Consider the following 13,527-nt stretch of genomic DNA (forward strand, 5'->3'; position numbering starts at 1 on the left):
TCTTCATCCAGATGTCACAGTCCCAAGTGTCTTTACAAGTTAGTTCCTCCTATCTTTGGGATTTCTTTTTGGGGTGATAAAATGTTCTAATATTGGTCGTGGGGACTTCCTTATTGGTCCAGTGGTTAAAACTCCATGCTTCCAATGCAGGGGGCATAGTTTCCATTCTGGTTGGGGAACTAAGATCCCATATGCTACACAGTGGAACCCAAAATTAAAAATTAAAATAAATAAATTTTAAAAAATTGGCTGTGGTGATGGCTGCACGGCTCTGAATAGTATCGTATAAATCACTGAACTGTACATTTTAAGTGGATGAACTTTATGGCATGTGAATTTTATCTCAAAAAAGCTGTTATATGGCAAAAAAAAATAAACAAAATAAACAAATAAGCTACCCACAAAGGAAAACCCAGGACCAGAAGTCTCACAGGGGAATTCTACCAAATGTTTAAAGAAGACTTAGCATCAAATCTTTGCAAGCTCTTCCAAAAATAAAAGAGGAAGGAACACTTCCCAGCTTCTACTACAAGATAAGGTACTTGGTACCAACACCAGAGAAAGACAGCACAAAGAAAACTATAGACCAGAATCTCATGAATATACAAGGGCTTCCCTGGTATCTCTGTAAAGAATCCACCTGCAATGTAGCAGACCCGGGTTTGATCCCTGGGTTGGGAAGATTCCCTGGAGAAGGGAAAAGCCACCTGCTCCAGTATTCTGGTCTGGAGAATTCCATGGGCCATATCGTCCATGGGGTCACAAAGAGCTGGACACAACTGAGCATATAAACAAATTCTCAATAGATTATGAACAAACCAAATCCAGGAACATGTACAGTGGATTACACACCATAATTAAGTAGAATTTATCCCAGGAATGTAAGCTTGGAATAAAATATGAACATCAATGTAATGCATCACTTTAATAGAATAAAGAACAAAAATGACATAACCTGTTCAATAGATACAGGAAAAGCATTTGACAAAATCCAACCACCCCTCCATGATAAAACATAAACAGCTAAAGATGGCACAGAAATTGCTCAACATGATAAAGGAGGTTTATATTAGCTTATACGAGCTAATATATTTCATGGAGAAAGAGTATACTTTCAGGCTAACAGCAAGAACAAATTTTCTATTCAGCAGTGTACTGGAGGTTCCAGCCAAAGAAAATAGGCAAGAAAAATAAAAAGCATCAAGATTGGAAGGGAAGAAGTAAAACTTTCTCTATTTGCAGATGACATCTAGTATGTGGAAAAACTTAAGAAATCCCCTATGAAATTTTGAGGATTAAAACACAAGTTCAACAGGATTATAGGATACAAGATCAGTATACAAATTTTAATTGTATTTCTATACACTAACAATGAAATATCTGAAAAGGAAATTAAAAGGCAATTGCATTTGCAATCACATCCAAAAGAATGAAATACTTGGGAATAAACTAAAGAAGCACAAGACTTGTTCACTGAAAACAATAAACATTGTTAAATGAAATTAAATAATATCTAGATAAATGGAGACACAACTCATGCTAATTGATCAGAAAACTCCTTTATAGTCACACCTCAGTCGCTCAGTCGTGTCCGACTCTTTGTGACCCCATAAACCGCAGCATGCCAGGCCTCCCTGTCCATCACCAGCTCCCGGAGTCCACCCAAACCCATGTCCATTAAGTTGCTGATGCCATCCATCCATCTCATCCTTTGTCGTCCCCTTCTCCTCCTGTCCTCAGTCTTTCCCAGCATCAGGGTCTTTTCAAATGAGTCAGCTCTTTGCATCAGGTGGCCAAAGTATTGGAGTTTCAGCTTTAACATCAGTGCTTCCAGTGAACACCCAGGACTGATCTCCTTTAGGATAGACAGGTTGGATCTCCTTGCAGTCCAAGGGATTCTCAAGAGTCTTCTGCAACACCACAGTTCAAAAGCATCAATTCTTTGGTGCTCAGCTTTCTTTATAGTCCAACTCTCACATCCATACATGACTACTGGAAAAACCACAGCCTTGACTAGATGGACCTTTATTGACAAAGTAATGCCTCTGCTTTTTAATATGCTGTCTAGGTTGGTCATAACCTTCCTTCCAAGGAGCAAGCGTCTTTTAATTTCATGGCTGCTATCACCATCTGCAGTGATTTTGGAGCCCCAAAAATAAAGTCAGCCACTGTTTCCACTGCTTCCCCATCTATGTGCCATGAAGTGATGGGACCAGATGCCATGATCTTAGCTTTATGAATGTTGAGCTTTAAGCCAAGTTTTTCACTCTCCTCTTTCACATTCATCAAGAGGCTCTTTAGTTCTTCACTTTCTGCCATAAGGGTGGTGTCATCTGCATACCTGAGGTTATTGATATTTCTCCCGGCAATCTTGATTCCAGCTTGTGCTTCCTCCAGCCCAGTGTCTCTCATGATGTACTCTGCATATAAGTTAAATAAGCAGGGTGACAATATACAGCCTTGACATATTCCTTTTCCTATTTGGAACCAGTCTGTTGTTCCATGTCCAGTTCTAACTGTTGCTTCCTGACCTGCATACAGGTTTCTCAAGAGGCAGGTCAGGTAGTCTGGTATTCCCATCTCTTTCAGAATTTCCCACAGTTTATTGTGATCCACACAGTCAAAGGCTTTGGCATAGTCAATAAAGCAGAAATAGATGTTTTTCTGGAACTCTTTTGCTTTTTCGATGATCCAGCGGATGTTGGCAATTTGATCTCTGGTTCCTCTGCCTTTTCTAAAACCAGCTTGAACATATGGAAATTCATGGTTCACATACTGCTAAAGCCTGGATTGGAGAATTTTGAGCATTAGTTTACTAGCGTGTGAGATGAATGCAATTGTGCTGTAGTTTGAGCCTTCTTTAGCATTGCCTTTCTTTGGGATTGGAATGAAAACTGCCCTTTTCCAGTCCTGTGGCCACTGCTGAGTTTTCCAAATTTGCTGACAAATTGAGTGCAGCACTTTCACAGCACCATCTTTCAGGATTTGAAATAGCTCAACTGGAATTCCATCACCTCCACTAGCTTTTTTGGTAGTGATGCTTCCTAAGGCCCACTTGACTTCACATTCCAGGATGTCTGGTTCTAGGTGAGTGTGAGTGATCATACCATCATGATTATCTGGGTCCTGAAGATCTTTTTTATACAGTTGTTCTGTGTATTCTTGCTACCTCTTCTTAGTATCTTCTGCTTCTGTTAGGTCCATACCATTTCTGTCCTTTATCGAGCCCATCTTTGCATGAAATGTTCCCTTGGTATCTCTGATTTTCTTGAAGAGATCTCTAGTCTTTCCACATACCCCCTCTCCAACCATTCCTAATGCTTGTTGTTATTGTTCAGTTGCTCAGTCCTGTCCAACTCTTTGAGACCCCATGGACTGCAGTGAGCCAGGCTTCCCTGTCCTTCACCATCTCCTGAAGCTTGCTAAAACTCCTGTCCATTGAGTTGGTGATGCCATCCAACCATCTCATCCTCTGTTGTCCCCTTCTCCTCCTGCCTTCAATCTTTCCAGCATCAGGGTCTTTTCCAATGAGTCGACTCTTCGCATCAGGTGTCCAAAGTATTGGACCTTCAGCTTCAGCATCAGTCCTTCCAATGAATATTCAGGGTTGATTTCCTTCAGGATTGACTGATTGATCTCTTTGCAGTCCAGTGGACTCTCAAGAGTCTTCTGTAATACCACAGTTCGAAAGCCATCAATTGGCGCTCAGCTTTCCTTATGGTCTAACTCTCACATCCATACATGACTACTGGAAAAACCATAGCTTTGACCATACAGACCTTCGTTGACAAAGTAATGCCTCTGCTTTTTAATATGCTGTCTAGGTTTGTCATAGCTTTTATTTGCAATTTTTAATTTCAAAGTTGTTATATGAATTACACAGTATGTCATCTTTTAAGACTGGCTTTTTTTCCCACTCAGAAAAATGCTCTTGAGATATGTCCAAATTGTGTATGTATCATTCCTTTTAATCCTGACTCTGTATGTAACCTTGAATGTTTTTTTAGAATTCCATGTTGCTTCATCTATAGTGCCTTTTGGTGTATCTCTTTGTATAGATTTTTAAGTACTTGCTCTAAAGAGCTGTGTGTACATAACTTATCACGGTCCGCTAGCATCAGTATTTTACCGTTTTCTGGTAGTGTTACCGGCTCCTAGGGGGCTCTGCATCGTTGTCAGCATAGCTCTCCATGCTCAGTTTGGGTAGTTTACCCTCCTCCATCCTGGGCTTTCTCAATCTGGCTGCTGGCAATAGGCATTACTCTTGGCCCCATGTGGGTGCCAGGCACTGTTTCTGCGTACTCTTTTGGGTGTTTTTTCCTCCCCCCAAGGAGTTGTTTCTCACATGCACGTGCTTGTCAGCACTCTGTTGGATACCTGAGGGCGACCCTCTGACCTCGGAGTTCTCTGTCTGTGCAGCCTTCTCCTCCCCAGGGTCCAGCTCCACGAGGTGCAGCTGCCTCGGTGTCCCTGGGCTCTCCACGCCTTCTCTATGGGAATCCTCTCAGGTTTGCTTGGGTTCCTCTTCTCCTGGCGTGGGTTTGGGAGCACTCTCCAGGTAATAAGCTGGGGCAACCGCTGTCCACTGATCTGTTCTCCTGTCTCTTATGGATTACCATCCTTTGCTACCTGGTGTTCAGTTTCTAGAAAACAGTTGTTTCATATATTTTGTCTCTTGTTCTACATATTTTGTCTGGTTTCTGCTACTATATCTTGGTTGAGCGTAGAAGTCTTAGTAATTGTTCTTTGTCTTGGAAAACATAATTTTTATAAACATATATTGTGTTAATATGTAATGATGTTCTTATTGATTTTAAATGAATTTATAACTAATCACAAATTTTCATTTTCATTTTTAATATGGTAAATATTGATAGATATGACCCACATAAATAAAAGCATCCTTGCTATACCTTGGCATATCCAGGCTACCTAAGTATCTTTGGTATCCTCAATACTTTGGAGAATCACTTACACATATGGGTTTATTTAATCCCCATGACATCTCTATTAGGATTATTGTTACTAACCCTGTTTATAGATGAGGAGACTGAGGCCCAGGGAAGGGAAGCAGTTGTCCATCATGTGGCTAGTTCAGTTCAGTTCAGTCGCTCAGTTGTGTCCGACTCTTTGCGACCCCATAAATTGCAGCACACCAGGCCTCCCTGTCCATCACCAACTCCCGGAGTTCACTCCGACTCACATCCATCGAGTCAGTGATGCCATCCAGCCATCTCATCCTCTGTCATCCCCTTTTCCTCCTGCCCCCAATTCCTCCCAGCATCAGGGTCTTTTCCAATGAGTCAACTCTTTGCATGAGGTGGCCAAAGTACTGGACTTTCAGCTTTAGCATCGTTCCCTCCAATGAACACCTTAGTGCCAGACAATATTTGAACCCATGTAGCCTGATTCCGTGGTTTATATTCTTCAAGTCACTATGCCCCACTGCTCTTAAGAGCATGGATTTGTCCACTTGTTACAACATTTCTAAGCTTCAGAGTAACCATTAGATGCAGGCCCAGCCCTTTTCCCCCCAGGTGTCTGCATCCTTCTTGCCCAGCAGAATCCTTGGGTTCCAAGTGTCTTCATATGGACATCCTTCGGGTGGCCCTAGGAAAAAGATGTACAGTTGACTTCTGCTTTGCCCTCATGCTACCCCACATTAATGGACTCAAACCTAACTGATAGATGTGCAGGTGGAATTATAGCTTCTCTGCATGGCACTGGCCAGAGGCCTTGCCCCTCTCTGTAGCTGGTCAGTCAGCAAAGCAACATTAGTGCTGGTCAAAATTACTGTGCCTTATCCGGTGAGCGGGGGGAGTGTCCCCAGACCTGCTTCTCCTGGGGCAAATCTCAGACCAGTGAACTGCTATGAAAATCCAGCATAAGTAAGATAAATTTGAGCATCAACTGCATTTTCAAACAGATTCCACTTTTAAAAAAATACTTTCCATCAAGACTTCTTCAAATTACAGATTCACTTAGGTGTAAGTACACTTTTTTTATTTATACAAATTCAGTTCAGGAATTTATGTCTTGAGTAAAATGGTATCTGAGATGCCTCCAGCAACAGGAGTGTGATACGCAGTTTACAATTAGGCAGCTTATCATATATGTACAAAACTTACCAAGAATATTCAAAATAGTGTTAATCTAACAGATATTTACTGAACAGTTTCTCTGAGTAGAACCCTGCCCTTGGCTCAAGGGATAGAGCAGTGAGCAAGGCAGGAGTCTATCCTTGGAGAGTTTACGTTCTGGTGTATAGCACATTCATAGCATAAAGACAAGTCATTCTAAACAACACCGCAATACGGCGTAACGTTACTAGCTCTGGAGAATAGCCGAGTGCCTGCTCTGTGTCTAGGCAGCCCTCTGCTGGGTGCTGTTTTGTGTACACGTTAAACAGTTCCAACCTTGAGGTGTGTAACATTGGACTGAAAAATGAAAACCAGTTATCCTCATAAAAGTTGTGAACATAGCGCACATGAATGCCGGCCCACCCCTTGCAAGCAGACGAGTCCAGGGAGATCCCGGGGCAGCATTTTTGTACAACAGAGTGTGACTAATGCTCAGCGCTGGACAGCGGGGCAGTCCGGCTCAGGGCCAGTGTGGACACCTGCCATGAAGACACAGAACGTGGAATTGGGAACACAAAAGAATCACAAAAGAACTGCAAAAGGGTCACAAAATAACTGCAAGAGGATCACAAAATAACTCTACCCAAATAAGACTGGAAGCAAAGTGTCATTCTCATCTTGGATGATGCAGCTCAAGGTAAGTTTTCTTCTTACTGCCTCTGGGCGGTTCCCGATACATGAAATTTTTATAGCAGAAAATTATAATTAATTTGATGTGGTAGAAATAATCCTAAGAATTCCCTTCTTTGGGGACAACAATAACTGACAGCGAGGTGTCTTAGTAACTTTTCTTAGGTTACTCCTAGTGATTGCAGATTCTCTCATGTCCTCATAGGGGGCAGCTTTAGGGTGTGTGCCTGCTCTAAGCATCAGGCTTCCCAGGGGCTCATTAACCCCATTTAGCGAACGCTCAGTTTAGTGGCTGCACGGGGAGGCCACCCTGGCTGCTGTACCTTTGCTGGCTCCTCTGATTTCAGAGGGCAGCTGTTGCTCCGTTTGTCCTGCAGCCCTGGCTCCTGGCCTGCAGAGGAATAGGCTTTCAATGGCCCGCCCAGCAGGCACCTCTCCAGGGAGGCCGGCCCTTCCTTCCTTGGCTTCCTCCATCCTCTCTGGCCCCACAGAGTGCCTCTGGCTCCGCCTCTAGCTCTAGCCCAGCCTCCTGTCCAGGGAGAGATGAGCCAAAGTTCCTGGGCACCTGGTGGTGGCTGGACACTCCCAGCCGCTGCCCAGGCTTCTCCACGTGGCTGTGCCAAGAGGGCCGGGCAGCTGCTGTTCCCCAGAGAAGTGACTGGCAGCACTCCACTCGGGGCAGGGAGCAGCAGGAGGAGGCCGAGGGGCAACTCAGCCCTCTGAGGTAGAGACATTTCACAGTGCCCACTGAGTGGTGCTTGTTGCTCTCGAGATGTGCATGGGGCCCAGCCTGGTTCTCCCTGCCATTCTCTTTATGGCTTCTAAGTGGTCATGCTACTGTTGGGGTAAAGGACCAGCTGCAGCGGGAATGCCTAGCTCATCCTGGCTGGATGCTGGGCCTCCTGCAAGTCTGGACAGGTTGGGGGTGAGGGTGGGGAGCACCTGATCTCTGTTGTAGACACAGGCTGGAGATGCTCCAATGGAAGGGTTAGTGGTTGGTTGTCCTCATGAGAAAGGGGAAGCAATGTGAACCTTTACATGCGGAAGAAAGGTGCTTTGGGAAGCAGGGGAGGCTGATGAAGAACTCTGTGGTCACTGTGCACAGGTGGTTTCTTGTTGGGTAACTGAGGCCAGGATGCTTTGAGGTGCAAAGATGTGGCATTGCTGCATGCCAGCTAGAGGCATTCTGGGTCCAAACTCGGCCACTCTTGGTCCAAACCTGGGAGTTGAGTGAAGTCTGTCCCAGAGCTAAGGTAAGAGTGAAATACATTTCTCTCTTCAAAGTTCAAGGCAGGCAGTCTTTGGAAAGGAAGCAGAGCCATGAGCGGTAAAGCTCCTGGGCTCAGCTCCACCGCTGAGTAAACCAGATCTGAACAAGGGCCCTGTGTTCTCTTTACATTGAAAAACATCTCTGGGTCTCAGTGGTAAAGAATCTGCTCTGCCACTGCAGGAGACGTAAGAGATGTAGGTTTGAGCCCTGGGTTGGAAAGATCCCCTGGGTCGGGAAGATCCCCTGGAGAAGGAAATGGCAACCTACTCCAGTATTCTTGCCTGGAAAATTCCATGGACAGAGGAGCCTGGTGGGCTATAGTCCATGGGGGTCACAAAAGAGTCGGACACGACTTAGTGACTAAATAACAACTTTGTTTTTCTACAAGTGTTAAAAGAATTAGTGGGTTATGATACCACCAGCTTCTTTCACTGAGGTCTGCATGGTCCAAGAAGTAAGTACATTTTGTGCCGGTCAAACGCTGTGTTCTGAGGGCGTGCTCACATTTTAAAATAGAAAAACTCAGGGATTCCCTACGGTCAGAACTCCATACTTCCACTTCAGAAGGTGTGGGTTTGATCTCTGGCGGGGAAACTAAGACCCAGCATGCCGCATGGCACAGCCAAAAAGAAATATTTAAAATAGAAAAATGTGTTTGTTAAAATGACAGCTGTCCTGGTGTGTGTGGGTGCACAGAGGCGGGTGTGAGAGGCGGGTGTGCCGCTCACTGTTTGTTTCTCTGCCTGGGGAGAGGCTCCCGCTGGAACAGGCCAGGTGCTTCCCCGCCCTTCCCCAGGGATTCTCACAGGCCTCTTCGGAACAAACTTCAGGCTCGAAGCAGCTGGCTGATTTGAGTTATGTATCCCTACTCTACGAGGTTCAGTGTTGGACCATCCCCAACACCCTGAGAGGGAAATGCCCAGACCAGTTCCAGGGAGGGGGAGCCCCTGGGGCACTCACATCACATTGGCCATTAAAACTAGGCATGATACTGGTCCTGCCTGCTGGGAAGGCACTTTGCTCCTGAGGGGGACCTGAGACCTCCTCCTCCTCCACCCACACCACAGCCCCACGTGGCTCTGGGGAAAAGGCCGTTTGCTCAAGGCAACTGGAGGCCCCAGTTCTCACTGCTGCTGCCATGGCCATGCTGGTCCAGGGAGGCCCAACCCCTCCTTTGGACCCCATGACCGCCTCCCTCTCCCCCTGCCGTGGGACCTCCAGGGAACTGAGTTAGCTCAGGTGTGGCAGTGTGCTGGAGTGGGGAGTGAGAGGGTGGTGTGGGGCAGCCAAGGAAATCCCCTGGGAAGGGGGTGCTCACAGAGAACCTGAGACTCAGAGGGCATGGGGCCTGCACCTAGAGGGACCCTGCACCTCCCAGTCTCTTCTAGGACAGCTGTCACGTCGTCCACTGCTTGCTTTGTGGCCCAGCCTTGACCTCTGACATCTCAGAGCCTCATCTGTCCTGCTCTGAATCGTCACATGCAGTGGGTGATTCAATCCTCACTTCTGAGTGTCAGCAGCTCTCTCCCCGTCAAACCCCAGCCTCCGAACTGCACCCTTTCCTCCTCCCTCCCTCACATGACAACTGCCCGCTTCTCTGCTCTCTTTAGAGCAGGATTTCTCCAAGCAGTTATAAAGTTCTCTGCCACCTCCATTGCCCCCATTGGGTGCTGTGTTACCCACCCCAGGGAGCGCTGTCTACAGGACCACAGGACCCTGGGAGAGGGCATTGCAGGCCTCTGCCTTACCCAGATGGTGCTAGTGGTAAAGAACCTGCCTGCCAATGCAGGAGACGTAAGAGATACAGGTTCAATCCCTGGGTCAGGAAGATCTCCTGGAGGAGGGCATGGCAACCCTCTCCAGTATTCTTGCCTAGAGAATACTCCCATGGACAGAGGAGCCTGGAGGGCTATGGTCCATAGGGTTGCAAAGAGTCAGACAGACACGACTGAAGCGACTTAGAACACACGCATGCCTTATTCTTCCAGCTTGTCCCCTCACTCCCATGGGTCTCCTCCTGACACCAAACCCAGGTACCTCCCTGATCTGCACCTGAAGCAGCTTGCACAAGGGAGCAGAGAGTGGTCGTGCTCTCTGGGCTTCTGTGACACCTCACCCCAACCTCCACACCCTGGCTTCCCTCCCTCACTGGGACCCCTGACCTCTCATCCTTAGAGGGCTTCTAACTCAGCACAGACACCTTCAGTGACATGAGCCCCAGGCTTGAAACCCTATCTGCACAAAACCATCCACATCTTTGCAGAGATGGGACCTCATTGAGTTCCAGGGTCATGGCACCCACTCCCCTACTACCTTCCCTGGGACACCCAAAAGGCTCTTCAGGGTTACATACCCCTCATCTGACCTGCCCCAGCTGTCTTGCCACATGGCCAACGAGCAGGAGAGAAAGAAAACCTGTCAATCATCTGGACTCTAACAGAAATCACATCCACATCAGCCACAAACACCCCAGTCAAGCATTCAGCAAAGCTCAAAGAATTTTAACCACGAATGCTCAGATACCCGGGCTTCCCTGGTGATGTGGGTTCAGTTCCTGGATGGGGAAGATCCCGTGGAGAAATGGCAACCAACTCTAGTATTCTTTCCTGGAGAATTCCATCGACAGAAGAACTTGGCAGCCTGAGTCCACGGGGTCGCAGAGTCAGACTCCAGTGAGCGACTGACTACAGCAGAAAAACTAGTCGGTGGTGGAAAAAATTCAGGATGGTGGCTACCTCTGTTGCTGCTGCTGCTACGTCGCTTCAGTCATGTCTGACTCTGTGCGACCCCATAGACGGCAGCCCACCAGGCCCTCCGTCCATGGGATTTTCCACGCAAGAGTACTGGAGTGGGGTGCCATTGCCTTCTCTGGGTGGCTACCTCAGGGAGCTTCAAATAACGGAGCAGCCCTCTTTTGCTTAAGGCTTCTTTCCGAGTAATGCCTGGAGATTGACCCACGTTGGTGTCAGAGTGTTGTGTCCTGCGCTCAGACTCCGCGCCTGTGCTCTGGCCCCGCCCTCTCCCTTATTTCCGATGCCCCGCCCTCGTGTTCTCCTTATCACCTTCTTTCTGACCTCAGGGTCCCTGCACTTGCTAACTTTTTTCTTCATTCAGTCGTCACCACCACTTGCCTCTCCATGCTCTAAAGCAGCCCTGTACACTGCCTCTTCTTTGCAATACTGTTCCTGACTGAAACCGTATTTATTAATTTGTTTGTAGTTCGTCCCACACCCCAGCTAAACTCAGTGTGAACCTGGCCCAGGTCCTCTTGTTCACAGCTGAACCCCCAGTGCTCATAAACCATAAATAGTCTTGAATGAAGGGGTGACGAGTGATTGAACATCTGAATAACCACTGCCAGGCAATTGCCAGCTCTTTACTGCAAATCTGACCTGTAGCAGCTCTGTACGAGGCTGGCAGACAGCTCCTTGAGGCTCCACCTCTGAATGATGGCACAGTCGCCACCCAGCTCTTGCTGAGTTTGCCCAGGCCCAGGGAAGAGGCACTCTGCGTGACAGGTGAGCAGCAGAGAGCTCTGGTTTGGCCACAGGTAGATCCCCGCCTGCTCAGTGACCATACAAAAGGGGACTAGAAGGCTGGAGGGCAGGCATGGGATCCCCAGGTAGGGAGCAGGTCCCTTTGGTGTTCTGCTCTCTACTTTTCATCCCCTTTGGTTCCCACAAAACCCCAATATTTGATTAAGCATCCAGTCCATTGCTGGTGCACAACCTCCAACACATTTGCGTCTCTGTGTCAGCAATTATGAAAAGCATTTCTCTATCAACAGGCGGATGACCCAAGAAAGCATCCATACTTTCCACTTAATCATCAAATTGCAGTTAATCAGAATCAGCCAAGACACATTTGCAAAAAGAACTGCAAACCGCAATAGTTTCAAGATATCAGCTACTTAGGAACAGGTGCCTTTCCCAAGCTTGCTCTGCAGGTATAATGCTGCACGTTACTATCAATTCATCGCTCTGAATTCCACTGTTTATTTGTGAGTTGCTACTTTGTATGGCCATTTCTAGATAGTTTTTGTCTGTTTCCAAGAAGTAAGGCAATGTTCAGTTGGTTTAACAGACCAGGCTGCTCAGTTTTATTACAGCCTTGGTATTTGGGCTGCCTTGAATTATGAGCTACACTCCACTGCCTCGCTAGAAATTTCTGCCTTTAGGTGGAGTAAAGGTTTTTTTTATTTAACATTTTTATTCAGAATATGTTCCCTAAATTTTTATATTTCTCCAGGTCAGTTTAATGACTCCTCTCTAGCTTTCCTTGGTTCTCCTCCTCAACTTCTGGCGTTTGGTTCATCTTTATAGAGTAACTTCTGCTAGGTTAGGGGGCTGCTCACAGACTCGGATGACTTGGGTATCTCCGGGGGAGGGCACTGGCCTGTAAGTATGCAGGATCAGGCTCCTGACTCAAAGAGGGCGCCCCTCGACCTTGACTTTCCTGGAAGCGGGACTCCGTGGACTGGGAGTCCCCAGTGCCCGAGGAGGGAGTCGGTGTCCAGATACGTCTATCTGCAGAATTAAAGCGTGAAGGTGGCCCCTTCTCCTGCCCGGGGCCGCAGAGGGGACTCGGGGTTGGGGGCCAGCGAGGAGGTGGCTTCAGCATCTGTCCCCGTTGCTCCTTCCCCCGCATGTGTTCGCGTTCCAGGGCAGCCTGGGACAGCCGGGGCGGGGGAAGCTCCGGGCGGGGCGCCCCAGCGGGGCAAGGGGGCTCGTTCGTGTTTATTATAACTTCACTCCCTTTTAAAGGAAAGCTATGCCCGGAATCCGGGAGGTGGCGAGCGAAGCCGGCGGGGAGGACGTGACCCGCGCGCTCCGCAGGCCGTGTTCGGGTGTCCCCAGAGGCGAGGCTGCGCGGGTGGCGCGCGCCCCCTCCTTGCCCTCCGGCGCGCTGTGCCCACCGCCTCCCCCCGCCTCCCGCACCCCAACCTCCTGGGCGCGGCGGGCCCACCCCACCCTGCCCTTCAGAGCGAGCCCCCACCTCCGGCTCGCCGGGCTGGGCGGGGCGGGGCTGGGCGGGCGGAGCGGCTCCGGCCTTTTTTGGGCGTCTCCTCGCTCCGGGAGCGGACCTGCCGGCGGGCGCTCCGCGAGCGGCGGCGGCGGCTCAGGGGTCCCGAGGCGGCCCGGGTTCGGCGTGCGCAGCCACCATGACGGGAAGGTAACTGCCCCTCCCCGCGCCCCTGGGCGGTGGGCGCCGTGGGCCCGGGAGGGGGCGCCTGGGGCGCCAGGCTGGGCGGGGCTGCGGGGCAGGACCCCGGCCAGCCCAGACCCCTGCGGGCACCCCGGCCTCACCAGGCCCCTCCCCGGGTGGCAGCGCTGGTCAGGTCAGGGGCGCCTGCCCCGCTCCCGCGCGTCCAGCCCTCTGGCCGGGCAGCGGCAGGTGAACGGTCTGTGCTGTCCCGGACGACGGAGCCATTGCCACACCCGCCCCCTGCTCCCGAGAACTAGTGCTCCGAGGGGCCCGGGACTTGCT

At 48.9% G+C, this 13,527-nt stretch overlaps 1 protein-coding gene across 2 annotated transcripts in view; it reads left to right on the forward strand.

The window, feature by feature from the left end:
• Positions 1 to 7,355: 7,355 nt before the first annotated feature.
• Positions 7,356 to 13,527, forward strand: part of LIMS2 (LIM zinc finger domain containing 2) — a 44,439-nt gene continuing 38,267 nt past the window's right edge. Inside the window, exon 1 of one of the 2 annotated variants that reach the window (XM_025273098.2) lies at positions 7,356 to 7,494. Coding sequence is in view for 1 of the 2 variants with exons in the window: in XM_025273094.2 (XP_025128879.1) it covers positions 13,202 to 13,212 (11 nt within the window). In the remaining variant the exon portion in view is untranslated. Of the gene's footprint in view, positions 7,495 to 12,861; positions 13,213 to 13,527 lie in introns of those variants that run through there. The other variant, XM_025273094.2, reaches the window with a different exon arrangement.

This window comes from Bubalus bubalis, chromosome 2 (assembly GCF_019923935.1).
Source record: "Bubalus bubalis isolate 160015118507 breed Murrah chromosome 2, NDDB_SH_1, whole genome shotgun sequence".
In the NCBI taxonomy this organism is placed as follows: Eukaryota; Metazoa; Chordata; class Mammalia; order Artiodactyla; family Bovidae; genus Bubalus; species Bubalus bubalis.